Source organism: Elephas maximus, chromosome 11 (genome assembly GCF_024166365.1).
Source record: "Elephas maximus indicus isolate mEleMax1 chromosome 11, mEleMax1 primary haplotype, whole genome shotgun sequence".
NCBI lineage: Eukaryota > Metazoa > Chordata > Mammalia > Proboscidea > Elephantidae > Elephas > Elephas maximus.
In genome coordinates this window covers 108,922,679-108,950,441 of record NC_064829.1, presented here as the reverse complement: position 1 = coordinate 108,950,441, position 27,763 = coordinate 108,922,679, and the positions used below count along the sequence as shown (strand labels likewise).

General features: G+C 53.6%; 1 protein-coding gene across 1 annotated transcript; it reads right to left on the bottom strand.

Annotated features, from left to right (window-relative positions):
- Window positions 1-1,309: 1,309 nt before the first annotated feature.
- Window positions 1,310-26,588, bottom strand: ATP1A3 (ATPase Na+/K+ transporting subunit alpha 3). Its single transcript, XM_049900520.1, has 23 exons — window positions 26,565-26,588; window positions 22,453-22,581; window positions 22,287-22,346; window positions 21,830-22,033; window positions 20,560-20,673; window positions 20,326-20,460; window positions 19,306-19,423; window positions 18,838-19,106; window positions 16,624-16,822; window positions 16,426-16,535; window positions 16,208-16,342; window positions 12,885-13,077; window positions 12,410-12,585; window positions 12,186-12,322; window positions 11,322-11,472; window positions 10,891-11,059; window positions 6,519-6,673; window positions 6,320-6,443; window positions 4,331-4,476; window positions 3,225-3,355; window positions 2,489-2,590; window positions 1,990-2,081; window positions 1,310-1,699 (listed from the first exon to the last, which is right to left on the bottom strand). Exons 1-23 carry the CDS (start codon window positions 26,568-26,570, stop codon window positions 1,671-1,673), a joined length of 3,084 nt encoding a protein of 1,027 aa, XP_049756477.1. The 5' UTR covers window positions 26,571-26,588; the 3' UTR covers window positions 1,310-1,670.
- Window positions 26,589-27,763: the final 1,175 nt, after the last annotated feature.

The following is a 27,763-nucleotide window of genomic DNA, read 5'->3' as shown; positions in this document are numbered from 1 at the left end:
CATAAGATTTGTGCACTTCACTGCATGAAAGTTTACCTCAATAAAAAGGGAGAAAGGGAAACAGAGACAGATAGAGATGGGAGGGGCAAGAGAGAATAGTACACAGGTGCAGCGGTTAAGAGCTTGGCTGCTAACCAAAAGGTTGGCAGTTGTAATCCACCAGCTGCCCCTTGGAAACCCTATGGGGCAGTTCCACTCTGCCCTATAGGGTCGCTGTGAGTCAGAATTGACTCAACGGCAATGGCTTTGGTTTGGCTTGGTTTAGTCCCTGACTTACAACAAGATTCGGTTCTGATGACTCCATTGTAAGTTGGTTCTGACATAAGTAGAATACCTCACTTCAAATTAACAACTGATGCTTCTTATGGTAGAAAATACTGAATAAGATCACTCTACAGGCCCGGTCTACAATGAAGTCAACGTCAGTGTTGTAACAATGAAGTTGGAGTTGTAATGGCTGTAGGATGCACGTGCAGTTCAATTGTTGTGTGTCGACAGAGTTGAACATTGCTCATCTTTCTATCCCTTACGACTCCCGACTCTGACTTCATTGTAGACCAGGCCATAGTCTGGTACACAGGAGTGTTTTGAACAGTAAATCATAAAATTGAACATCTGAAAGTGAACAAGTGAGAATGATACCACCAGCAAATTACATGCTGCAACATCATATATAGTACATATTACTAACAATAAGACAGACACTCTCACAGAAAAAAAGGGTAGTCGTAAGTGCAGTTGGTAGTAACTCAAATACGTTGTAATTCAGGGACTAGAGTGGTTTAGAGCTCTGACAGTCTGGCTTCAAATCCCAGCTTTGTCACCTCCCAGCTATGCGGTCTTGAGTAAGTCACTTCCCCTCTCTGAGCCTCACACCTTGTAAGGGGTAAATGAGCTAATGGATGGACACAGAGTGCTTTAGAAGACAGCAGGTCATCTTGTGGGAGCTCAGTCACCGTCATTATCATCATCACCATCATCATCGTCATCACCTCAATGGACCCTCCTCCAATACCAGAAGATCCTGAGTTTGATTCCCAAGTCTGAGTTCCTTCTTCTCCCCACCATCCCATCCCCTGAGGCATTCAAGCTGCTCTTGCTTTAACATCAGTTGAGTCTAAACCTCCGTGATTTGACCACTTGGAGATTCTCACCATTGAGCCAGGCTCAGTTCCTGGGGCTGCATGACCCACCCAGCAGCACGCCAGCCCAGGGAATGCCCACCAACCCACCTGTCCACCTGCCATCCTGCCCACACCCCCGGAGCAGAAAGCAAGCACAACACGCACACAGCTTCTCTCTGCCCACTGATATATTTGATAATTGTCCAGAATCAGAGATGGCATCAGCCGAGGGGTGAGGGGAGTAAAAAAGAGCCCTGGGAGGGGGCTGGGAGGGGAGGTAGGGATGGAAGGGCAAGGAGAGGGGGAGAAGCAGACAGGAGCAGAGAGAAAGAAACAGAGACATAGGAAAGAGCGAGGGAAGGGGGCGGGGAGAAGCCAGCAGAGGGAGGAGGGAGGGAGAGAGACAGGAGATCACTTGAGGGGTGGGGGCCAGGTGGGGCCACAGGAGAGAGGGCCCCTTCCCCAAGAATACAAAATGGGGGGACTGGAAGGGGCTGTCCTGGGCAGGGTGGGCAGGGAAGAGACGGCGATGAGGCAGGGATGAGGTCAGTAGTAGGTTTCTTTCTCCACCCAACCTGGAGAGACAAAGAGAGAGGCAGAGAGACAGTCAGAGACACAGAGAGGGACAAATCAAAGGAGACAGAGACACAGTCAAAGACGAGGAGAGGAGGCCCAGAGACACAGAGAAGGGTGAAGGGGAGACAGGAAAGAGGGAAAGAGACAACAGAAGCAGGTTGAGAGGGGGAGACAGAGAGTGAGGTTAGCATCACACAAGGCACCCACAAAGCTTCTTCCCGCCTCCCCACTCCAGCTGTCCTGGCCCTATCCCCCCAATCTTCCCCTTTCACCCTGTGATGCCCCTCACCCCCGGGGTTCCTGCGCAGAATGAGTTTGCGGATTTCGTCGTAGACAAAGATGAGGAAACTGTAGGGGAAGGCACAGAACCACCAGCTGGGCCTGCAGAGAGGGGGAGCGAGAGGGCGTCAGTGTGGGGGCCGAAGTAGAAGGCACAGAGGCAAAGTCCCCAAGGATGGGAGGGGCTTCTCTGTGAGAATTCCCCCAGGACCCCCCAGAAGATGAGTGAGGGGGGCCATGGCTGGGCATGGGGTCTGTAGAGTGACCCACTGTGAGGACATCCCATGGGGAAGGCTTGGTGGCATCAGAACAGGGGCTACAATAGGATCCAGAGAGGCGTGGGGAAGCATGGGGCCTGAGATCCATGGCTGAGGCCTGGGGGTTGCAAGGTGGGCCCAGCCTGAGAGGATGTTCTAAAGGGAAGGCTCTGTAGAGGACGTTGGAGTGGGTGGTAGGGCTGGCCCCAGTGTGGGGGGTCCCGGGGGTAGTGAGGGTCCCAGGTCACTCACTTGAGAGGGTACATGCGGAGGGCCACATCCATGCCAGGGCAGTAGGACAGGAAGGCAGCAAGGGCTGTCTCCTCAAACAAGCCGAAGATCAGGATCTTGTTCCTGGAGGCATAGGTGAGGCAGCTCTGGGCCCAACTAACCCCACCCGGCATCGCCCTCCCCACAGACAGACCCAGTGACACACCCAAAGGCAAACAGAGAGAGATGAAGGCAGAGAGACACACACAAAGATAGAGCCAGAGATACACAGAGACAGCAATCCATACACAGAGATAGTGAGAAAGACAGAGAGGCAAAGACAGGATAGAGACAGAGATACAGAAAGAGAGAGATGGGGACAGACATCCAGAGAGGCAGTGGTATAAAAAAAAGGGACCACTAAAATGGAAATAATGAGAATGTTCATACATTGTGAAGAATGTAACCAATGTCATTGAACTACTTGTGTAGAAATTGTTGAATGGAAACCTAAACTGCTGTGTAAACCTTTACAGAAAACACAATAAAATATTATTGAAAAAAAAGAAAATAATACAGTAGATCTGGACAGAGAAACCCAGACCTTCACACCCTTCCCCTCCCCATACACACAGGCAGGGGTAGAGACAAAGAGGCCGACAGAGACTACAAGACAGGCAGGAGTGACCATCAATTCAGAGGCAAAAAACCGAAAGCAGAGCCCAGCCCAAGTGGAAGAACCCAGACAGACACACAACAGCCCACTGCCAGCGCTCACTTCATGCCCTGCTGGAAGACTGAGTTCCTTCGGGTCTTGCAGATGATGAGGTCGGCCCACTGAACGACCACAATGCTCACAAAGAAGGCCGTGTGGCATGTGAACTCCACCACTTTCCTCTGCTCGTATGTCTGCAGGAGAGACCGCGGGGCCGACATCAGTGGGCCCGCAGCACCCCCAGACGTCTTTGCTAACCCCTCCCCACCACGGGCAGCCCAGAGCAAAGCAAGGCCTTCTTTTTTTGACTTTTTTTCCTTTTATTGTGGTAAAACATAAAAAAGCAAACGAGTAGCCTTTGAGTTGATTCTAATTAACAGCAGCCCCATGTGTGTCAGAGTAGAACTGCTCCATAGGGTTTTCAATGGCTGCTTTTTCTTCCAAGGTGCCCCTGGGTGGACTTGAACCTCCAACCCTGCAGTTAGCAGGTATAACCATTTGCACCACCCAGGGCCTCCGTGGTAAAATATACATAATACAAAATTTACCATTTTAACCTTTTTCTGATTCAGTGGCATTGAGTACATTCACAATGTGGTGTTGTCATCACCACTATTTAGTCCCAGGACATTCGTATCTCCCCAAACAGAAACCCTGAATGCATTAAACAATCACTCACTTCCCATTCCCCCTCACCACAGCCCCTGAACCTCTATTCTATTTTAAGCAGGGCCTCTTTACAGTTGGGGTCTCTCAGGCCCTCAGATGTGGCCTCCTTTTGGGACTCATAGCCCAGCGGGAAGAGTCAGGAGATATACTAGAACAAAGTCCCTGGTGTGGATGGAGCTGTGAGGAGGACAAGGAGGATGGATGCCAGCCAGGCTTTGAAGGGACAGGCAGAGTGGGGGAACAGAGACAAGAAAGAAGGCAGAGAAGGCATCTTGCCTGGCTGGGCTAGAGAGCCTGGGTGGTGGAATAAGAGGCCCACATGGGCTGGACACTGTGTGAGGAGGCCCCAGGCAGAAGGGAGCCAGCGAGGGCTTTGATGCTGCCCCTGGGGGCAGAGGCAGCATATGTATAACTGGGACACCTTGACCTCTGGCTCTTTTTCAGGCCAGACACTGATTCCGAGGCCCGCTTGCAGCTGCAGACCCCCTAGTCTTACTCACCCACTGCTGCCCGTAGCTGTCCTCCAGGTCATTGACAGTGCGGTCATCCCAGTTCAGTCGGATGCCCACCAGGTTGCCGGGCAAGAAGCCATTTTCTGCCAGGATCACAAAGTAGGAGAAAAAGCCACCAAGCGCCTGGATCATTCCTGGGGGGAGGAGAGAATGGAGATGAGAAGAGGCTCAAGTGGGGGGGCGGCAGCCAGCCCAAGCACTTCTGAGGTCTCTTGAGACCTCTACTGGGTGGAGGGGGGGCCACCTCAGTCTTCCTGCCTGAGACCTGTCATCCCGAGATGGCCTCCCAGATTGGTTACCTGAGGGTGCAACCTGGTGGCGAGCACCTGAGATAAGCACTGGGACAGGGGCCTTGCGGCGGGAGCTCTGCCAAGAAGGGCAGCCTGGTGGCTCTCTCCCACCTGACCCAGGTCACCTGAGAACAATACCTGGAGGACCACCTGGTTTGGTCTGACAGGCCCCCAACACAGGAATGAGCTCCCCCAGGACCCTGACCACGGGCACAAAGTCTTCACTTGCTGGGATACTCCCAGCGACAGGGAGCTTACCACATCTAAGGCTCTGTGCACATCACCTCCAGCACCATGGGGAGGAGGAGGTGGAGAGGGATGGGGCCCAGCCCTGGCCTCAGAAAGCTCCCAGCTGATCTTGTCCTTCTCATTATGGAGGTGGGCAGGGCAGTGGGCTCTGGAACTGACCAGCCCTGGTTACTCCACTCAATGTTCTACGTGCTCCCTCCAACAACAAGCAAGACGACTCATCCATCCTGAGGCCTGTCCTCACCAGTGCCAACCCCATCCCAGTGACCACCACCCATCTGTGGGTCAGCCTCAGCTCCTCTCAAACCTCCAACACCAAGTCCTATTTTTGTTCCAGTCATTCAACACATGTTTTCTGAGTGTCTGCTACGGGCCAGGCAGTGGGCATTCAGCCATAAGCCAGACAGACAAGAACACTGTCCATGGGGGAAGGGTTCCAGTCCCTCAAAGTTATACATTAAATTGTATCTTCCCAAAATAAGTGTTGGAATCCTAACCCTCTATACCTGTGGAGAAGTCCTGGTGGCGCAGTGCTTAAGAGCTTGGCTGTTAACTTAAAGGTCAGCAGTTTGAATCCACCAGCCGCTTTTTGGAAACCTTGCGGGGTAGTTCTACTCTATCCTACAGGGTCAGTAGGAGTCGGAATTGACTCGACGGCAACGAGTTTTTTTTTTTTTTTAAAACACCTATGGATATAATCCCATTTGGAAATAGGGTTTTCTTTGTTATATTAATGACGCTCTACTGGATCAGTGTAAGGAATAAGGAAGACCAAAGAAGAATTGATGCCTTTGAGTTTTGGTGTTGTCAAAGAATACTGAATATAGCATGGACTGTCTTGGAAGAGGTACAACCAGACTGCTCCTTAGAAGCCAGGATGGCGAGACTCCGTCTCACATACTTTGGACACGTTATCAGGAGGGACCAGTCCCTGAAGGACATCATGCTTTGTAAAGTAGAGGGTCATCAGAAAAGAGGAAGACCCTCAATGAGATGGACTGACACAGAGGCTGCAACAATGGGCTCAAGCATAACAATTGTGAGGGTAGCACAGCACCAGGCAGTGTTTCATTCTGTTGTACACAGGGTTGCTAGGAGTTGGAACCACCTCAACGGCACCTAACAACAACAATATCAGTGTAGGGTGTGTCCTAAACCTAATCACTGGCGAGTTATAAAGAGCAGCACAGATACAGTGACGAGTGAGCACAAACAGGGGAAGAGAGATGCCATATGAACGTGGCCAAGCAACCGAAGAATAGAAGCTGAAAGAGACAAGGATCTTCCCCCAGAGCCGACAGAGAGCCTTCCCCTAGAGCCGGCACCCTGAATTCGGACTTCCGGCCTCCTGAACCATGAGAAAATAAAGTTCTGTTCTTTAAAGCCACCTCCTTGTGGTATTGCAGTTACAGCCGCACTAGGAAACTAAGACCCTCACCAATCTGCCCGTAAGCCATGCTGATGAGCCTCTCATTGACCAGCTTGTCGGTCCGTGGGTTCCTGGGCTGTCTCTTCATGATGTCACTCTCAGCAGCCTCGTATGCCAGTGAGATGGCGGGGACCTGGCAGGAGAGACCAGGTGAGCCGGGGAGGGGAAGGCGCTGCCCTCCCAGGGCCCAGGCATGGCTGTGGCTCACCATGTCAGTGCCCAGGTCGATGCAGAGGATGGTGATGGTGCCCAGGGGCAGTGGGATGTTGGCCATGATGAACAGCAGGAAGGGCGTGATCTCGGGGATGTTGCTGGTCAGGGTGTAGGCGATGGACTTCTTCAGGTTGTCGAAGATCAGGCGGCCTGCGGCAGGGCAGAGTCAGACGTCGGAGCCCCGTTGCCTCTGCTCGTCCCTGCTCAGCCCACACGTCCTTTCCAACCCACCCCACACCTGCCCACCTCTCTACACACACGTCTCACCACGTTGCTCCCCGTTCAAACGTTCTTGGAATACAACCATTTTGAAAAACAGTTTGGCTGTTTCTATTAAAGTGAAAGAATTCCTGGGTGGTGCAAAGGGTTAATGCGCTCAGCTGATAACAGAAAGGTTGAAGGTTTGAGTTCACCCAGAGGCATCTCAGGAGCCCTGGTGGTGCAATGGTTAAGAGCTCAGCTGCTAACCAAAAGGTTGGCAGTTCAAATCCTCCAGCCGCTCCTTGGAAACCCCATGGGGCAGTGCCAACCTGTCCTCTAGGGTCTCTTTAAGTAGGAATCGACTCGAGGGCAAGGGGTTTTGGTTCTGAAAAAGCAGCCACTGAAAACCCTGCAGAGCACAGCTCTACTCTGACACACATGGGGTTGCCACGAGTGGGAACTGGCTCGGTAACAACTGGTATCCAAGTTAAACATCCCTCTACCCTGTTGAGCCAGTAATCCCACTCCTAGGTTTATACTCAAGAGCAGTGGGGGCTTATGTCCACCAAAAAACGTGTACAAGTATGTTCTCAGCTGTGTTACTCATAATAGCCAAAGCTGGAACCAAACCCGCTACCCAGCAATAAGTGAGTGGAGATAGAAACCACTATCTCCACACCATGGAAGGCCACTCACCCACCTCCATGGAAAACCTCACAAATGTCACATTGTATGAGAAAGCCAGACACAAAAGAGTTCACTCCAAATGACTCCATTTATATGAGGTTCAGAACTAATCTATGGTGCTGAAAGTCTGAGTAGTGGTTATTTCTGGGAGGGGGCTATATATTGGGAGAGGGCCTGAAGAAATCCTACTTGGGGGGAGGTTCTGGGAATGTTCTCATTCTTAGTCTGGGTGTGGTGGTTGCTTGAAAGTATTTAAAAAAAAAAAAAAAACCTTGGCTGTCAGGTCGATTCCAACTCATAGTGACCTTATAGGACAGAGTAGAACTGCCCCATAGGGTTTCCAAGGAGCGGCTGGTGGATTTGAACTGCCAACCTTTTGGTTAGCAGCCAAGTTCTTAACCACTACACCACCAGTGATCTGCATGGAAATATACAAGTGTAGAAATACATCGAGCTTCCCACTTACTGTCTATATGTCATAAAACCAAAAAACCAAACCCAGTGCCGTCAAGTCGATTCCGACTCATAGCAACCTTATAGGACAGAGTAGAACTGCCCCATAGAGTTTCCAAGGAGCGCCTGGTGGATTCGAACTGCCAACCCTTTGGTTAGCAGCCATAGCACTTAACCACTACGCCACGTCACACTCAATAAAAATTCAGGCAGTATAGTTTGAAGTTCCTGGGCGTAACAAAACAGTTAAAGTGCTTGGCTGCTAACCAAAAGGTTGGCGGTTCAAGTCCACCCAGAGGTACCTCAGAAGGAAGGTCTGGTGATCTATTTCCCAAAAACCGGGCGTTGAAAACTCTGTGGAACACAGTTCTACTCTGACACACATGAGTTGGAGTCAATTTGACAACTGTTTTTTTTTTTTTTTAAATGGTATGGATAAAGTTAAAAAAAAAAAGTAAACATTAACCCAGCCTGCCCCGCCCTCTACTTTCCCCCATGTCCTGAGAGGCCATGAGCAAAAAGGAAAATGCAAGGTGCATGGTGGTATGGATGGTTTGATCTCCTTTGTGTAAAAATAAGACCCCATTCCAAGGTCGGAGCCCTGGTAGTTCAGTGGTTAAGAGCTCGGCTGCTAACCAAAACAAAGTTTGGTGGTTCGAATTCATCTGCCATTCCTTGGAAGCTCTATGGGACAGTTCTACTCTGCCACCTATAGGGTCACTATGAGTCGGAATTGACTCGATGGCAACGGGTATGGGTATCCCAAAGTAAAAAAAGGGGAGAGTGTTGACATATCCTGGGGTTGGCAACCAATGCACAAAAACAATGTGTATTAATTGTTTAACGAGAAACTTAATTCATCTAAAGTACAATTGAAAAAAAGACCCCTATGTGTTCACCGAGCCCTGGTGGTGCAGTAGTTCATAGCTGGGCTGCTAATCGAAAGGTCAGCAGTTCTGCTCTGCCCTACAGGGTCGCTATGGGTCGGCATCGACTCCCCAGCAACGGATTTGTTTGTTTGTTTTGAGGAGTTCATACCTGCTCTTCACTTTCCCTGTGATGTGCTGTCCACACACTACTCCTAACTAGTTCTTCCTCACGCAAAAATCTTTGTGGAGGAAACGAAATGGTGAGTGTGTGGCAGAGGGTAGAGATGAAACAAGGTGAGTCGCGAGCTGATCACTGTTTGGGTGAGCGTAGCATGGGGGCTCACTTTGGGGCATGTGTCTAAAATTTTCCCGTAATAAAAAGTTAAACTTTATTTTTTTTGGAAACCCTGGTGGTGTAGTAGTTAAGAGCTACGGCTGCTAACCAAGGGGTCAGCAGTTTGAATTCGCAAGGCACTCCTTGGAAACAGGCGCTGCTTGGAAACTCTATGGGGCAGTTCTAGTCTGTCCTGTAGAGTTGGAATCGACTCGACAGCAGTGTCTTTTTTTTTTTTTTTTTTAACTTCAGAGAGGCCTGCCTGGTCCATCTTGTCTGAGTAGCACCTCCTATTATCTATCATAAGGGGCCCTAGTGGCACAACCGTTAAGTGCTCAGCTGAAAAGTTGGAGGTTCGAAATTTCTTTGCAGGAGAAAGACCTGGCAATCTCCTTCTGTAAAGATCACAACCTAGAAAACCCGATGGAGCAATTCTACTGTGTCACACGGGGTCACTCTGAGCCGGAACCGGCTCAATGGCACCCAACAACATTACCTATCATGATGCCCTATTTATTTTCTTCCTAGTCTCACAGTTTGTAATTTTGTATTTATTTGCTCTGTGAGGGCAGGGGCCATGTCTGCTCTACTCCCAGCCTTATATCCAGCCCCTGGCATGAGGCACAAGGTAAACAACAACAAGACAGGTGCCCTTTAGTTGATTCTGACTCATGGCAACCCCGTGTGTGTCAGAGTAGAACTGTGTGTGCTCTACAGGTTTTCAGTGGCTGATTTTTTGGAAGCAGACTACCAGGCCTCTCTTCCGTGGTACCTCTGGATAGATCTGAATTGCCAACGTTTCAGTTAGCAGCTGAGTGCATTAATCATTTGCATCACCTAGGACTGCTGGTGCACGAGGTAGGGGCCCAGCCAATGTTTGGAAGGAAGGAACACATGTATCCCCGAGAGTGTGTGCACGGTACAGGCACAGAGGACGTCTTGGGGGTAAGAAAGTGTTAACAACCGTTTCTTCTGGAAAATAGGAGACAAGGAATAAATAAGGGCATTTAATTTGTCACTTTCGGCTCTGCTTTGCTGTTTGAATTTTTTTTTAAAATCATGATTTATTTTTTTATCCTATTGTGATTTAGAAAGGGAGTGAGAATCTAGAAGAAAAAGTACCAAAACATGAACAGAAATTATTTTGCAGCTGTGTGATTGTGGGTGAGTCCAACTTTCTTCTCACTGCTTTTCTGAATTTTCTAGAGTGATCCCGAATTGTTTTGATGATCAGCATGACATTAAATACGGACAAGCCCCTTCTCTGGCTGCCTCCGAGGCTGGTCAGGAGGGGCTGCCTGCCGGCTCTGCAGTCTGGGTCTTGGCTCACCTCCCGACAGCTCCTCCCTCACACCTCCTTGCCTTTGCACACACAGCTTCCTGTCCCTGGGACTCCCTTCCCTTCACTCCTCTGCCTGCAAGTTCCTTCCGGCCCTCAGGGCTCAGCTCAGCTATTTCTGTCCTAGTCTACTGGACTACATGCGGGGTCAGCGGCCTCCTGAGCGTCCCACAGACCCTCTGCTTCCCCATGGTTGCACTCATGAGTATTTTAAAAAGGTTTCCAGGTCAGCCTCACCCACCAGACGGGGCCTGCGCTGGATGCTCAGGGAAGCCAGAAGTGGGTCAAGCCTGGCCCTGCCTGCAGGAGCCTCCAGCCCCAGGGAAGAAAGACTGAAGAGGACGAGGCTCAGGCCCCATCAGGGACCAGTGGGGCCCAGTAGTCTCCCTGCTGTGCACCCTGCCACAGTCCTGGCCTGCTTCCCTCACCCTTCTCAGGCCTCATGCAGTGGCCCCAGTCTCAAGGGCCACCCCATCCAACTCACCCTCCTCCACACCCGTGACAATGGAGGCAAAGTTGTCATCCAGCAGAATCATGTCGGCTGCCTGCTTAGAGACGTCTGAGCCAGCAATACCCATTGCCACCCCGATGTCAGCCTTCTTCAGAGCAGGGGAGTCGTTCACACCATCTCCAGTCACGGCCACAATTGCTCCCTGGAGGGATTGGGGGTGAGGATGACACCACAGACCAGGCCCTGGCCCCCTTCTCCCAAAAACACAGGAGTCCGGGCCCCCAGCCCCCTCCTCCCTCAGACCCAGGAGTCCAGGTCCCCAGCCCCCTCCTCCCTCAGACCCAGGACACCAGGCCCCCAGCCCCCTCCTCCCTCAGACCCAGGAGTCCTAGCCCCAACCCCTCCTTCCTCAGACCCAGGTATCAGGCCCCCAGCCCCACCTCGAAGGCCTCCACCCAGCCTACCTGTCTCTGACAGCCCTCTACAATGATGAGTTTCTGCTGGGGGGACGTGCGGGCAAACACGATCTCAGTGTGGTTCTGCAGAATCTCATCAATTTGCTCGGAGGTGAAGTCCTTGAGGTCGGTGCCGTGGATCACACAGGCCTTGGCGTCCCTGAGAAGGGCAGAGGGCAGATGGGAAAGGCTAGGATGTGTAAGGGATGGTGCAGCACGCCAGTGGACAGAGAGCCAGATAGGCCAGACCCAGAGTCAGGAGGACCAGGGTTAAGACGTTGGAGAGGCTGTGGCACCAGAGACAAAAGGAAACAGGGAAAGAGGGGGCTGCAGCAGGACAGAGAGAGGGCAGACCTCAGGAAGGACTAGGGGCAGTGGATTTAGAGGGACAGACATGTACAAACAACCAGGAAAGGGAGAAAAGTACAGAGAGGCAAAGCGGTGGGGAAGCTGAGGAAGTCAGAAAAACAAAGAGATGAGAGAGAGAAACAGACAGATAGGCAGACAGGTGCACAAGGACAGGCAGGAAAAGCGAGGGATAGACACAGAGAATATGGAATTTCACCTAATCCTCTGAGGTGGCGGGTATTCATAGCCCCATTTTAGAGAAATGGAAACTGAGTCTCAGGGAGGCTAAACGACTTGTGCAAGCTCACATAACTGGCGAGTGGCAGAGCCGGGATGTGAACCCATGCCTTGATGACTCTAAACCCCATACGCCTGCAACACCAGCTAGCCATCCTCACATGTGGAGGAGGAACGAGATCCAGGGGCTGGGTAAACACAGAAGGCACTGAGCTCCAGACTGGGAATCCCAGGGAGGCTGGACAGAGGTTGACACCCACTGTGATGCCCTGGCTGGGCAGGGCTCACCGGGGGTTGACTTGGCTGACGGGGATGTTGAGCCTGGCAGCGATGTCCTCCACCGTCTCGTTGCCCTCTGAGATGATGCCCACACCCTTGGCAATGGCCTTGGCGGTGATGGGGTGATCCCCCGTGACCATGATAACCTGCAGGCATTGTTGGGAGAAGGCTCAGCCTCATTCACTGGCCCCTGGGGCCCCAGCCCTGCCTCCCCGAGCTGTCCCAGGCCGCACCTTGATGCCTGCACTTCGGCACTTGCCAACTGCATCGGGGACAGCTGCCCGGGGTGGGTCGATCATGGACATGAGGCCCACAAAGCAGAGGTTGTCCGTGGTGAAGTTCACGTCGTCGCAGTCGAAGGCAAAGCCCTTGGGGAACTGTTCCTCAGGCAGGTAGTAATGGCAGAAGCCTAGGGGCAGAGACGAGGTGGGGGCATGAGGACTCCACCTGGGGACCGCCACAGCTCCCAGCCACAAGCGTCCCCGCAGTCAGCCAGACCATCTGGTCAGCATTCATTTTCTAAAGCTGTCTTCCCCCTCACTCATTCATTCATTCATTCACTCATTCCCAATGCACTGTGGGAGTCCCTGCTCTGAGCCAGGCCCTGCTCACGTCACACCCAACCTTGCTTTCAAGGGGCCCCCAGAGCTGGCCTGGCCCTCTTCCCCAGTGCCCTTGTCCCAGCCCAGCTCCAGCCAAGATGCACACCAAGCACGCGCTCGCCCAGGCCGCCGAGTTCGAGGTAGGCATTCTGGAAGGCCTCCTTCATCTCCTCATCTAGCGGCTGCTCCTTGCCCTGCAGCAGGATGGTGGAGCAGCGGTCCAGGATGCGCTCAGGGGCACCCTTCATCACCAGCAGGTACCGATTGTCGTTGGGGTCCTCGGTCTCGTGGATGGACAGCTGAGGACAGAGCAGAGGATGAGCGCGCCTGAGAGAACTGCCCCTACCCACCTGGAGCCAGGGGTGCAGGACAGACCGCTGCTGGGCTCCCCCAGAGAGCTCTGCCCAAGTCTCTCCATCCCAGGAGGATCGGTTGTCTTTTTTTAATTGTGGTAGAATATATATGGAGTCCTTGGGTGGTACAAATGGCTAACACTCCTGGCTGCTAACTGAAAGGTGGGATGTTCGAGTCCACCCAGAAGTGCCTTGTAAGAAAGCCTGTTGATCTACTTCTGAACAGTCAGCCATTGAAAACCCTGTGGAGCCCAGTTCTACTCTGACACACATGGGGTCACCATGAGTCAGAGTTGACTCAATGGCAGTTGATTTAAAAAATATATATATATAACAAAACAGCTGGGACTTCAGCCATTTGTCCATGTACACTTCAGTGCCATTCATTACGTTCATCATGTTATATAACCACCACCACCGTCCGTTTCCAAATTGTTCAGTCACCGTTAAAAGCAACACAGTGCCCCAGGGAGCTCCTTATCTGTGTCTCTGGCTCTCTCACAGAGATCTCTGCCCATCTCTGCCCCCTCGGGCTCTTTATCTCACAGATAATTTCTGTCCCTTTTGTGTCTCTCCCACAGAAACCTCTGCTGTTCTGAGGAGGCATGCCTCTCTCTCTCATCTCATATCTGACCCACGTTCAAATCAGGCCAGCTCACTTCTGAAACACACCCAGGATCTGACCCCTTCCCAGCCCTGCACGGCTTCCTTGGGTGCAGCCACTACCATCTGGCATAGGGAATATGCTGCAGCTCCACACACACATTCCGTTGCCGTCGGGTCGATTCTGACTCATAGCAACCCTATAGGACAAAGCAGAGCTGCCCCACAGCGTCTCCAGGGAGCGCCTGGCAGACTGGAGCTGCAGACCCTTGGGTTAGCAGCCTTAGCACCAGGATTTCCCAGCTCCACACAGGAATCATGTTTCCCCACGTAGAGTACTTCCTTCCACGGCCGCCAGGGGGCGCCTTCAAAAAAGTGAGGCCGTTGAAAACCGTGCAGCCACTTTGGAAAACACCGGCGGTTCCTCAAAAGGTTAAACGGTGAGTGACCATAAAGCCAAAAAACTAAACCTGTTACGGTCGAGTCAATTCCGACTCATAACAACCCTATAGGACAGGATAGAACTGCCCCATGGGGTTTCCAAGGTGGAAATCTTTAAGGAAGCAGACTGCTATGTATTTCTCCCTTGGAGTGGCTGGTGGGTTTGAACCACCAAACTTTTGGGTAGCAGCTGAGCGCTTTAACCACTGTGCAACCATGGCTCCTGTGACTGGCCACTAAAAAACAAAACAAACAAACAGACAAAACCCATAGCCCTCAAGTGGATTCTAACTCATAGTGGATCCCGACTCATAGTGACCAGAGTAGAACTGCTCCATTGGGTTTCCAAGGAGCACCTGGCGAATTTGAACTACCAACCTTTTAGTTAGCAGTGTAGCTCTTAACCACTACACTACCAGGGTTTCCATAGGACCCAGCAATTCCACTCCTAGGTGTATACCCAAGAGAAAACATACATCCACACAAAAACATGTACGTGAATGTTCATAACAGCACCATTCATTCTGGCCCAAAGGTGGAAATAACCCAAATGCCCATAAATAGAAAAATGGATAAACAGAACGTGGTGTATCCATACAATGGGATATTATCCACCCACAGTGAAACGAAGTTCTGAAATATGTTGTGACATGGATGAACCTTGAAAACATTATGCTGAGTGCAATAAGCCAGACACAAAAGGGCAAACATTGCATGACTCAACTTCTGCGGAATCTCCGGAGTAGGTAAATGCGTAGAGACAGAAAGTAGGATAGAGGTTACCAGGGGCTGGGGAGAGGTGAAGGGGGTACAGAGTTTCTGTCTGGGATGATGAAAACGTTCTGGAAATAAATAGTAGCAATGGTTATGCAACATTGTGAATGTAGTTCATTTAATGCCATTGAATCGTATGGTTAAAATGATAATATTTTATGTTATGGATGTTTTACCACTTTAAAAACAATTTTTTAAAGGAATCAAGTACTGATAGATGTTGCAACATAGATGAACCCTGAAAACGTCATGCTAAACGAAAGAAGCCATTCACAAAAGGCTGTATAGTATATGATTCCATTTCTATGAAATGTCAAAATAGGCAAATCCAGAAAGTACATTAGCTTAGGGTTGGGGTAGGGGAAAGGGGTTGAGGGATCTTTTTTTTGTCTGAGGTGATGAAAATGCTCTAAAATTGACTATAGTGATGGTTGCCCAGTTCTGTGGCTATATTAAAAACCAGTGAACTACATACTCTAAATGGATGATCATACGTTAAGTGAACTGTATCTCAGTAAAACTTAAAAAAAAAAAGTGTGAGTTGGGTTCTGCTTCTCTGCTCAGAGCCCTCCCGCGGCCCGTGTCTCCCTCAGAGTAACAGCCAAGTCCTCTCCACGCCCCTGAGGCCCGCCATGATCTAGCCTGCCACCGTGGCCCTCATTTCCCATCACCCTCCCTCAGCTCACTGCCTTGCTGTTTTTCAGGTGTGCCAACACATTCCTGCCACCGGGCCTTTGCACATGCTGCCTGGAACACTTTCCCCAGTCACCGGCATGGCTTCCTCCCTCAGCACTATGACCTGCAGACGTATTGTGTTTCCTTGTTTGTTTTTGTATCTTCTAGCACTAGAGCGTTAAGTTCTATGAGAGGAGGGACTTCACTGTTTTACTCACTGCCATATCTCCAGCCCCTAAAACAGGGCCTGAGACATGGTAGCTTGTTGAATGGATGGATGTCGCTGTCTCTGCCCCCAGAGATCTCTGGCTGTCTCCCACTCTCTGCTGTAGGAAGACCTGGACTCCCCTGCCTCTCTCTCCAACAGAGATCTCTCTCTGACTCCGGGTTCTGCCTCTTCCTCTTCTCATACCAGATGGGTATTACCAGTCCCATTTTATAGGTGGAGTAACTGAGGCTCTGAGATTAGTAACTTGCCCAAAGCTGGAGGGCAGTGGGGCAGAGGTGACAACTTTACAGACATCATAGATGGGAGAAACTGAGGTCCGGGAACAGGTCAGTTTTTCCAGAGAGCCCAGGATACCTGGTATTTGTTGGTGGAGTTGAAAGGAATCTCAGCCACCTTCTTGTTGCGTTCGCGCATCAGCTTCACAGAGCCAGAGGACAGCTCAATGCACTTCAGCAGGGCAGACTCAGAGGCATCCCCGGCCACATCCCTCTGGGAGGAGAGAGGGCCATGAGAGCAGGCGGCGCAGAGGCAGGCACAGGCAGGGCTCAGGCGAGGCCGGCGGCCAGACCCACCTTCAGCACAGGGATGTTATCTTGGCCACCCTTGAAGACGGCGCGATTGCAAAGGCCGGCGATGTGGGACAGGGCCACCCATGTGTGTGAGCTCTTGTCAAAGGAGGTTCCTGAAGGAGGCAGATGTCAGGGCTCTGGACACCTGGGACCAGGCCCCTGTCCCAGCCTCTGTGATCCTACCCTGGGCCCTGCCCTCACCTGACTGGTCCTCGGTGGTGTCGGCCTCGTGGATTTGGTTGTCAAACCACATGTGGGCAACCGTCATGCGGTTCTGGGTGAGGGTCCCTGTCTTGTCTGAGCAGATGGTGGACGTGGAGCCCAGGGTCTCAACAGCCTCCAGGTTTTTCACAAGGCAGTTCTTCCGGGCCATGCGCTTGGCGGTCAGCGTCAGACACACCTGGGGGCAGAGGAAGGCCAGGTAAGTTACGGGTAGGAGCCGGCAGCAAGGTTGGATGAACAACCTGAGTGTCAACAACCCAGAGAGAACCCTTGCTGGCCTGGAGAAAATGGGGTACCACCCCACAATTCAAACTCTAGGGACAGACCTACAGAAACAGATTCAGATACGTCCCCAAAGGCATGTACTAGAATGTACATCCGCCACCCGCCTGTCAGCGTGTCATACTGTGGTGGTTCGCATATTGCTGTGATGCTGGAAAGGAGCCCTGGTGGTGCAATGGTTAAGCACTAGTCTGATAACCAAAAGGTTGGTGATTCAAACCCACCAGCCCGTTTGAGGGGGAAAAGACCTGGCCATCTGCTCCTGTAAAAATTACAGCCTAGGAAACCCTATAGGGCAGTTCTACTCTGTCATACAGGCTCGCTGTAAGTCAGCATCAACTCAGTGGCGCCCGACAACAACATGATGTTGCAAGCTATGCCACCGGTATTTCAAATACCAGCAGGGTCACCCAGAGTGAACAGGCTTCAGCAGAACTTCCAGACTAAGACAGACTAGAGAGAAAGGCCTGGTGATCTACTTTAAAAAATGAACCGGTGAAACCTTATGGATGACAACAGAACACTGTCCAATATAGAGCTGGAAGAGGGCACAGGACTGAGCAATGTTTCCTTCTGTTATACGTAAAGGTCGACTCGATAGCAATTAACAACAGCAGAATGTACACAGCAGCAACACTGATAATCGTCTAACGCTGAAAACAGCCCGGAGTCCACTAAGAGCAGAATAGGTAAATAAACTGCAGAATGATTATAAAACCCGTTGCCATCGAGTCAATTCCGATTCATAACAACCCTATGAGGACGGAACAGAACTGCCCCCTAGGGTTTCCAAGGCTGAAATCTTTATGGAAGCAGACTGCCACATCCTTCTCCCAAAGAGCAGCTGGTGGGTTCAAACCACCAACCATTTACTTAGCAGCCAAATGCTTAACCACCGAGCTACCAGGGCTCCTCACTTATGATATGGAGTACTATACAGCAAAGAAAAAAGAAATTATTGCTGCCTGCAACTGTACACATGAATTTCAAAAACATAATGTTGGGCAAAAAAAAAAAAAATAGGAAACAAAAGACCTCATACTGACCTATTCCCTTGATGTGAAGTCCCAACATAGGCAAAATCTATGCTGTGAGAAGCCAGGAAGGGGTTACCCTTGGGCTGGGGGTAGGCACTGAATGTAGTCATGAGGGGGTTTCTGGGGGACCCAGCCTGGTACAACTGACACAGGTGTGTTCAGTTTGTCCAAATTCATCAGGCTGTACCTTAGCAATATGTTCGGCCCTGTGTGTATTATACCTGAATGAACAGCCGTTAAAAATAAGGTAGCTTTGAGCATGCTAATATGGAAACGTTTGCAGAATAATTTAAAAAACAAGGAGCAGAATAGTATCCCCAGTGGGGGCCTCCTGGGTCCCCCGAAAAGGACATTATGTACACACAGCTGCTATGTGCACACCTTCCTCAGGAGGTGTGAGGAGAGGGGGCTTCTGGAGAGGAGCTAAGGGCCCCCCTTGCATTTGAATTTAAGGTATTCTTTAGACTTTTCACCATGAGTGTGTACCACTTAATTGTGTAAGTTAACTTAAAAAAGTGATAGTGTTATTAGCCCTGTATGTCCTTCAGTGTTTTTTGAGGTTTTCATGTGTTCATTTCATACGTGAGGGCCTCCGAGTTCCAGGACCCTCCTCGTTGAAGATCTAGCAGGCTCAGCCCTCAATGCCCACGTTGTCCTTGTGAAGAACACTGGAGTCCTGGGCCCCCAGCTCCCTCCTGCTTCAGACCCAGGGCTCTGCACCCCCAGCCCCCTCCTCCCTCAGACCCAGGGCTCTGCACCCCAGCTCCCTCCTCCTTCAGACCCAGGGCTCTGCACCCCCAGCCCCCTCCTCCCTCAGACCCAGGGCTCTGCACTCCCAACCCCTCCTCCTTCAGACCTAGGCGTTGAGCCTTACAGTGACAGTGGCCAGCAGACCCTCTGGTACATTGGCCACGATGATGCCGATGAGGAAGATGACGGCCTCGAGCCAGCTGTACCCCAGAATGAGGGAGAGGATGAAGAAGGAGACGCCCAGGAAGACGGCCACGCCGGTGATGAGCTGGATGAAGTGCTCGATTTCGATGGCAATGGGTGTCTTGCCCACCTCCAGCCCCGAAGCCAGGGTGGCTATGCGTCCCATGACAGTGCGGTCCCCGGTTGCCACCACCACACCCCGAGCGGTGCCTGTGAGCCAGAGAGGATGAGGCCTGAGGTGCGGGTGCGGGCCCACTGCGTGGACTGAGGCTGGGGTCAGGGGACGGGGTCAACGAGGCCCTGCAGGCCCCCTGTGCCCCACGAACTTCAGAAGGCAGCAGGCCCCCATTTCTGGACCTGCCCAGGCCCACTCTCCCCTCCCTGAGTGCCTCCACCAGGCCCACCTCACCTTCCACACAGTTTGTGGAAAAGAAGGTGATGTTTCGAGTCTCCAAGGGGTTGTCATGCGTGCAGTCGGGAGAGCGGGTCTGGGGCTCTGATTCGCCAGTCAGGGAGGAGTTGTCCACCTGGGGTGGGGGTGGAGGAGGGAGGGCTCAAGTGGGGCCAGGGACACTTGTCCAGGGGAGACAGGCTAGAAGCCTAGGGTGCCCAGGTGTTAAGTGATGTTTGGGAGGCAGAGGCTGGGATCTCAAAGTTGGGAGAGAGGGGGAGTGCAGGGCTTCCTGCCAAGGTCTAAAGGATCTGTGGGTCTCTGAAAGGTGAGAGGTAGTGACTCTGACTCCTAAGTCCTGGTGGGGTCTGAGGGAGGAGGGGGCTGGGGGTAGGACTCCTGGGTCTGAGGGAGGAGGGGGCTGAGGGTTGGACTCCTGGGTCTGAGGGAAGAGGGACTGAGGGACAGGACTCCTGGGTCTGAGGGAAGAGGGACTGAGGGACAGGACTCCTGGGTCTGAGGGAAGAGGGACTGAGGGACAGGACTCCTGGGTCTGAGGGAGGAGGGGGCTGGGGGCTGGACTCCTGGGTCTGAGGGAAGAGGGACTGAGGGACAGGACTCCTGGGTCTGAGGGAGGAGGGGGCTGGGGGCTGGACTCCTGGGTCTGAGGGAAGAGGGACTGAGGGACAGGACTCCTGGGTCTGAGGGAGGAGGGGGCTGAGGGTTGGACTCCTGGGTCTGAGGGAAGAGGGACTGAGGGACAGGACTCCTGGGTCTGAGGGAAGAGGGACTGAGGGACAGGACTCCTGGGTCTGAGGGAGGAGGGGGCTGGGGGCTGGACTCCTGGGTCTGAGGGAAGAGGGACTGAGGGACAGGACTCCTGGGTCTGAGGGAGGAGGGGGCTGGGGGCTGGACTCCTGGGTCTGAGGGAAGAGGGACTGAGGGACAGGACTCCTGGGTCTGAGGGAGGAGGGGACTAGGGGCTGGACTCCTGGGTCTGGGGGAGGCCAGAGCCGGGACCCCAGGCCACAGACGCACTTTGCAGCCGTGGGCTGAGATGATGCGCAGGTCGGCAGGAACTCGGTCTCCACCCTTGATCTCCACCAGGTCGCCAACCACCACCTCCTCAGCATTCACCTGCATCTTCTCACCTTCCCGGATCACCAAGGCTTGCTGGGAGTGGGTGAGAAAAGTGTCACCTCTGCCCAGGGGTCACTTGGCACAGCCCCCTACTGTCCATCCCCACCTGACCCATCCCTGAGCGCCCCTCACCTGGGGAACCATGTTCTTGAAGGATTCCATGATCTTGGAGCTCTTGGCCTCCTGGTAGTAGGAGAAGCAGCCGGTGATGATTACCACGGCCGCGAGCACGATGCCCAGGTACAGCTGCGGGGGACAGCAGGTCTCTCAGGCCCTGCCCAGAGCCGCTCTCCACCAGCCCCACCCTGAGTTTCATGGACTCTGGGAAGGGGACCTTTGTGTCAATGGGGGTCTGTCTTTGTCTGTGTTTGAGCCCAGGGTTGTGTCCACATAAGGGTCTGTGCATCTACTTAAGCATTTCTGTCTGTCTGTCTGCTTGCCCATGGTCAAGTCCCTCTTTCTGTACATGGGCGTGTTTGAGTCTCTGGGGCTATCTCTCACTCTCTCTATTATGTATGTGTGTCTGTCTGTCTGTCTTCCTGCCTGTGTTAGAGAATCTGGGTATAGGTTATTGTCTGTCCATGTGTCTGTCTGCATGCCTGGCTTTTTTACCGGTCTGTTTGTGCTTAAGTTTCTGGGTGTACATCTGTCTCTGTCGGTCTACTATGCATGAGACTCTGGGTCGGTCTGTCTGTCTGTCTGCCTGTTCAGGTTTTAATTTCTAAGAATACTGTCTGTGTTTGATTCTCCTGTCCCTCTGTCATCTGGTATGTCTGCAACTCCTCATGTGTTTGTCAGTCCATGTGTGAGTGCCTGTGTCTGTCTGTCTACCAGTCTCTGTGTGACAGTCTGTCTGCCTGCATCTGTGTGTCTCTCTGTGCCTATGTGTGGGAACTAGGTGGCCATATTGGAATTGTGCCCATGAGTGGCTGTCTGCTGACTCTCGGCATGTGTGCGTGCATGTGAGGCTCTGTGTGTAGCTGGGGTGTGGGTCTGTGTTTATTGGCATGGGAGTGCTGAGACCGTGTGTCCATGTGTGTCAGTGGGTCCTGACATAGGAACAGGTGGGCGTGCTTGGGTCTCTCATGAGTACACTCACTCTTCAGGTACCCTTCAGGCCATGACTGCCTGGGGGTGTCTGTCCCCAAGGCCACTGATGCCATACAGCTCTAGGTCAGAACCCCAGCTCACCCATCCTGCTGTGTGACCTTAGGCAAATTACTTGCCTTTTCTGAGCCTCAGTTTCCTCATAGCTGCTCTGATTCTCTCGCTGGGTGATTGTGAAACTTGGATGAGAAAAGGGAGGGGAGTGGGCCATGGACAGCATAGAGAGATGGGGAAACATGAGTGTGCATGTATCCCTAAATGTATGGTGCAGGACAGGTGGGTAGAGAGCCCTCACATTATCACGAGATGGGTCGTCCTCAGTGCCAGCCTGGATACCATAAGCCAGGAAGCAGAGGATGGCTCCAATCCACAGCAGGATGGAGAAGCCCCCAAAGAGCTGGCGGCAGAACTTGACCCACTCTGGGGTGGTAGGTGGTGGTGTGAGCGCGTTGGGCCCATCTCGGGCCAGGATCTCCTGGGCTTTGCTGTGGGTCAAACCCTGGGGGACACAGGATTCACACAGAACCGTCCTTGAGGAACCTCGGCATTCCACCCCTTCACAAGTGTCCCCAGGCACCCAGCCCCTCCTCCCTCAGACCTAGGAGTCCGGGCCTCCAGACCCTTCCTCCCTCAGACCCCGGAGTCCAGCCCCCAGCCCCCTCCTCCTTCAGACCTAGGGGTCCAGGCCCCAAACCCTTCCTTCCTCAGACCTAGGAGTCCAGGCCCCCAGCCCTAGTCAGGCCTGGCCGCACCTGCACACAGTCCGTGTTGTACTTTCGGCAGACCTCTTCCACGGACATCTTGTGCTCTGTCTGAAGGACAGGAGTTTGGGGGAAGTGTGGTGAGTGCTGAGGCCCTGCAAGAGGCAGGGCGGGGGCTGATCTGGGAGGGTGTGATGGTGTGGGAGGGTGGGCTTACCATTGCCACCTCCTTCTTGAGGTCATCCAGATCCCTGCGGTCTTTGGTGCCCTTGCCCTTCTTGGGCGAGCCCTTGTCATCTTTCTTGTCCTGCGAGGTGGCGACACGATAGCTGTCAGAGCGACCAGACTGCGGGCGAGAAGGGGTTAAAGGGGGACACCGGCCCTCCATGCCCCTGGCTGTAGCTCTCCTCTCTGTGTCTGCTCCTAGCATGTCTCTGGGCAGGCGGCTATCTCTGTGGATCTCTGTCTCTCCCTGTGTCTCTTGGTGAGTTTCCATCCGGCTCTGGGTGTCTCTGAGAACCTGAGAGTGTGTCTCTGGCTCCCAGTCAGTCTCACTGCCTCGGACTCTGTATCTCTGGGTCTCTGGCCCTGAGAGTCTCTGTCGGGGTCTGTCTCTCTCTGTTTCTGTGCTTGTCTCTGCCCGTCCCTCCCATTTAGTCTTTAAAAGTCTTTTTAACTCTGTCTCTCTGTTTCTCTCTCTCTCTGGGCCTGTCCGATCTCTCTCTGTGCCTGCCTTTTGCTCTTTCTCTCTGTCCTTATCTTTCTCTTTCTCCGTCTGTCTCTCTCGGTCTCTCTATCTGTGTGTCTCTGTCTTATTGCTCTGTTTTGTCTATCTTTATCTCTCTATCTCTGTCTCTCTCTGAGTCTCCCTTTCTCTCTCTGTGCCTGTTTCTCTCTCATCACTTTATTTGTCTCTGTCTCTGCGTGTGTCTCTTTGAGCTCTAGCTCTTTATGTCTCTCTGTCTCATATGATGTCTGTCTCCATCTCTTGGACTCTCTCCCCAAGTCTGGCTGAATTTCTCACCACCCCTCTGGGCTCCTATCTCTCCCCCCTGAGTTAGCGTCTGTTGAGATTGAAGGCTGTCTCCAAGTGCCATTGTTTTCTCTCTCTGTCTTCCTCCATCTTTATCTGTGTCTCTCTCTGTCATTATGTCTCTATCTTCATCTCTTGGGTTCTTGCCTTCTCTGTGATGCTCTGTGTGTGTCTTTCTCTATCTAGCTCTGCCTCTCTCCTGTCGCTTATCTGTCTGCCAGTCTGTCTCTCTCTCACTGGGATCTTTCTCTTTTTGTGGGTGTGTCTTTCTCTCTGGGTCCATCTCAGTGTGTCATCTCTGCCCAGGTTTCTGTCCTTCCAGCCCCAGGTCTTCCTGGGCCCCTCTCTCTGGCCCTGCCTTCTCAGCCCAGCTTGTTCTTCCTGGGTCTCCCCACAGCCCTACAGATGTCTGAGTCACTGTCTTGCAAAAGACTCAGCAAATCTTTGCAGACTCCACAGGCCTGGCAGGAAAGGAGGAGAAAGGGCTCTCCAGGTGGGGGTCACAGCTGGGACAGAGGCCTGGGAGGAGCCAAGTGCACAGGGCAGTGGCCTGGCTGGAGCACAGGCCAGTCCTGAGGGCCTTGGCCTCTCTGCTGGGTGCTGGTGGGATCTGTGGGCACATGAGGAGGTGGGTGCAGTCAGATTGGAACCAGGCAGGAATTGGGGTGCAGAACAGCAAGAGGCAGGACCCTGGACCTGGTCTGAACTGACCCCAGGAAAGGGAGTGACTGGCACTGCGGTTTTGGGGCCTGGGCCTGGGCAGAAGAGGTGAGATGAGGTTGGGTGCTGTCAGGGGCCGCTGACCGATCCTGCAGGCCCAGGGCCAAGCTGTGATCCAAGGCTCAGCGCAGCTCAGCGCTAATCCCCTCGTGACCTTGTCCAGGGACTGAGCTGCCTGCTGCCTGCCCCCAGAACCAGGGGCAGATGGGTGGGCACAGGGAAGGGCTGCAGCCAGGAGACCTGGGAGCAGGACAAGGGGTGCAGGGTGGGCGGGAGGCCTGGCCCCGGGCCAGCCCTGCGGCAACACTGCGTCTCAGACAGGAGACAGGCTGGGGATAGGAAGCCCCTCCACCTGTACCTCCACATAGGGAAGTTTCCACCTCTGCTGATGGCCAGACTCACAGATGGTAGGATGTGGAGACAGAAAGTCCTGGGGTCAAGGCTGAGAACTGAGGGGGAGAGGAGGCAGGAGAGTGGGCCTGGGAGGAGTGAGCATTGGCTGCCCACCTCTGAAACCTTAGGGAAAGTTGGGAAGCTGAGGCTAGGGTCCCCAGCAGGGATAAGGGTGGAGGCCCTGACTCCTGGGTCTGATGGAGGAGGAGGCTGGGGGCCTGGACTCCTGGGTCTGAGGGAGGAGGGGGCTGGGGTCTTAAACTCTTGGGTCTGAGGGAAGAGGTGGCTGGGGACTGGACTCCTGGGTCTGAGGATGGAGGGGACTGGGGTTTTAAGCTCCTGGGTCTGAGGGAGGTGGGGGTGGGGACACCCCAGTCTCTGGCAGGTTCCTGCTTGCCCTTGCCATGACCAGACCTCTTGGGGGCAGGTTTCCATCTGGCAGAGTGTGGAGCTGAGGCTTCTCCAGTTTAGGCAGGAGGCCCAGATGGGTGCACTGTGGGGTGGAGGCATCTCCAAATGTGGGGGATATGCCTGTCTTGCTGTCGCCCGCCTCTGCGGCTCCTCGCCATTTCCACGCTGTCTGCCTCTCCCTGATGCCCGCACGCCAGCTCACGCAGCCTCTGCACCTCCCTCCCTCTCAGGGTATCTGGGTCTGTCATCTCTGAGTATCTCTCCCTCAACCGTCCCTGTACCCCCAGCCTCCTGTTCCTGTCATTCAGGCTGGCTTGGTTGTCTCTGGAGAAGAAATCTCTGTCTGTGTCTCTTCCTCTCAGCCTCAGTTTCTCTCTTTGTCTCTATGTCTTCCCATGTCTGTGTCTCACTCACGTCTCTTTCTCTGTCTCTGCGTATGTCTCTTTGTCTCTATCCATTTCTCCTTCAGAATCTCTATCTCTCTCTGTGTGTCTCTGCCCATTTCTATCTTTCCATGTGTCTCTGTCTCTGTCTGCCTCCCATGTCTAAAGCACCTTTGCTGCTCCCCCGGCTCTTCTTTTCCTAACTGCCCCCCCTTCCTTTTTTCTCTAAGGCATTTGGCTTCACCCCCCTTCCCCAATCTGCCCACAGCTTCTCCTTCTCCATTCCACTTACCTGGAAGCCATCACTGATTCTCTCATCCACCTTCTCTCCCTAGTCCTCCCCCTCCCAATTCTTCTCCCCATTCCCCCTCATCACCACGGTCCACAGATCTGCAGCCCCACCCCCATCTCCATCCCTAGGCCCATCAACCTTCCTCTGCCACCTTTCTCCCCTCCCTCTTCATCCAGCTACCCCAACCCACCGCCTCCTTCCCCTTCCCACTCCCCACCCCAGACACACAGGGAGGAATCCAGGGCTGCAGTGGGGGTCAGGTGGTCAGCCAGGGAAGGAGGTGGCATCTGCTGGAGAGACCCACAGACAGACAAGGACACATGGACACGGAAGCAAGGGCATAGCCAGGCATGCATGCTCTCCCCTCAAACATGCACTTGCACACGTATACTCTCAGCCACACTCTGTCTCCCTGCCATTGCTCTGTGCTTCCTTCTCCCTCAGCACCCTGTCTTTGTCTGCTCCCCCCATTAGGGGCTAGACACATACCCTGCAGCCCCAGGCTGCACTGCACTGCAGAGCCCCCCCCCCCCCCCGCCAGCTTGGAAGGAGAAAGATAGGTCACCTGGCTGTCCATCTTACAGCCTGGACCTGTCCCCACCCTGGCTAACACCCCAGACACACAAACACAGGCTCACAGACACACCCAGATACTGCAAATGCAGACAGACACACAACTGCAGTCACACAACCACAGGCAGAATGTGCTGACAGGGCCTAGCAGAGCCAGTACTGCACACATGCACACGCACATGCACACATGCACCCAGGCACACGCGCACAGGCGCACACACGCACACAGGACTGAGCACGGAACCGCACAAGGTCAGATTGAAGTACTGAGGGCTGGGCCATGTTCCCGCGGACCCCGCACACAAAGCCAACATACGCAACAGACCCCCGCAGGCCCAGGCGGCCTGCACACCCTCCCGTCAGCGGCACAGTCACACGGACGGCCCGGTCAGCCGGCTCACAAAGTCCCGCAGGCCTGGCTCCGGAGTGCAGAGTCCCCGGAGCCCCCCACCCCCGCAGACACCCAATGTCATCGGACCCACAATGTCACACACACGCACTGCCCAGCCTGCCCGAGCACCTACCCCCATCTTGGCGGCTCCGCGGGGAGAGGGGCGGGCGGGCGGGGGGGGGGGCCGGGGCAGGGGCCTCAGGGCGGGCTCAGGCGCGGGCTCTAGCTGGGGCCTCTGCAGCGCCCGCGCCGCGATCCGTCCGTCCGTCCGTCCCTCCGCACAGAGGCTGCGGCGGCCGCCGCCTCCGCCTCCTCATATGCCCGCGCCCGCGGGGGGGCCGGCGCGGACCAATCAGCGGCGCCGCCGCGCTGACAGATGGCCCGCAGCCCCGCCCCCGGTACTGCAGCTGTCTTGCCCCCAGTCTCCGCAAAGTGGCGGTGCCGCGGAGAAGGGGGAGCGCTGCGGGAGGTGAGAATCCCCGAGACCCCGCAATAGGGGACCCGAAGACCCCCGCAGTGCGGAATGGTGCCTCCATGGAGGGGCACCGAGGGAGTAAGAGCTCCGGAAATACCCTCGCTGCGGGGGTGTGCCACCACAGCACACCACGGGGTGGGAAGAAAGACTAGTAAATCTCTGCAATGAATCAGGGGGCCCAGAGAACCCGCTCAGTGAGACAGGGGGCCCTGGAGACTGTGGGGAAGATGCTGTCCAGGAGGAAGATGTTATGGGAGGGGGAGTCAGAAAGGGGCAAGAGAGAACAGTGAAGACCACCAAAATGAGGAGGGGTACTGCAGAGCAGGGAGGAGCCCCAAGACCACTCATTGTGTGCATCCCTTCACATATACTATGGTAGAGCCACCCAGTGAGTCAAAACTACACAGGGACACATCACAGCCAGAGGGTCTCACCGGGAGGCCCAGGAAAAGCTGAACATGGTGATTATACATGACCATAGCCCAGATGTTCATGGACACACAGACCACCACAGACTCACAATCACATTCCACCACACCATCTTGTACACACACCCACTCACCCACACACACACACTACACGGCCCATCTCACAACCCCACTGCCCATTACATATACATGTGTAATGAAACACACAGAGAGCACACACCTCACACACCCCATCACACACTACAACAGACTCATTATCACAGGCATAAAGTGCTGTATAGATTAGCACAACCCTACATCACAGGCTTCCAAATCGCATACTCCATCACACCTGGCTTGTACTGCCTTGTGCCGCCTCACATGGTGACCCACATCATGAAACCCATTCACCAACGCACATCCTCACTCAATGCCATTGCACTCACACAG

Bases quoted from the DNA above. Each gene is read 5' to 3' on its own strand.
- ATP1A3 (XM_049900520.1), bottom strand. The intron at 16,343-16,425 runs GTGGGTCTGGCC...CTCTCCTCCCAG, and splicing joins ATAACATCCCTGTGCTGAAG to AGGGATGTGGCCGGGGATGC. The intron at 12,586-12,884 runs GTGTGCATCTTG...CTCTGCCCCTAG, and splicing joins CCTGGGCGAGCGCGTGCTTG to GCTTCTGCCATTACTACCTG.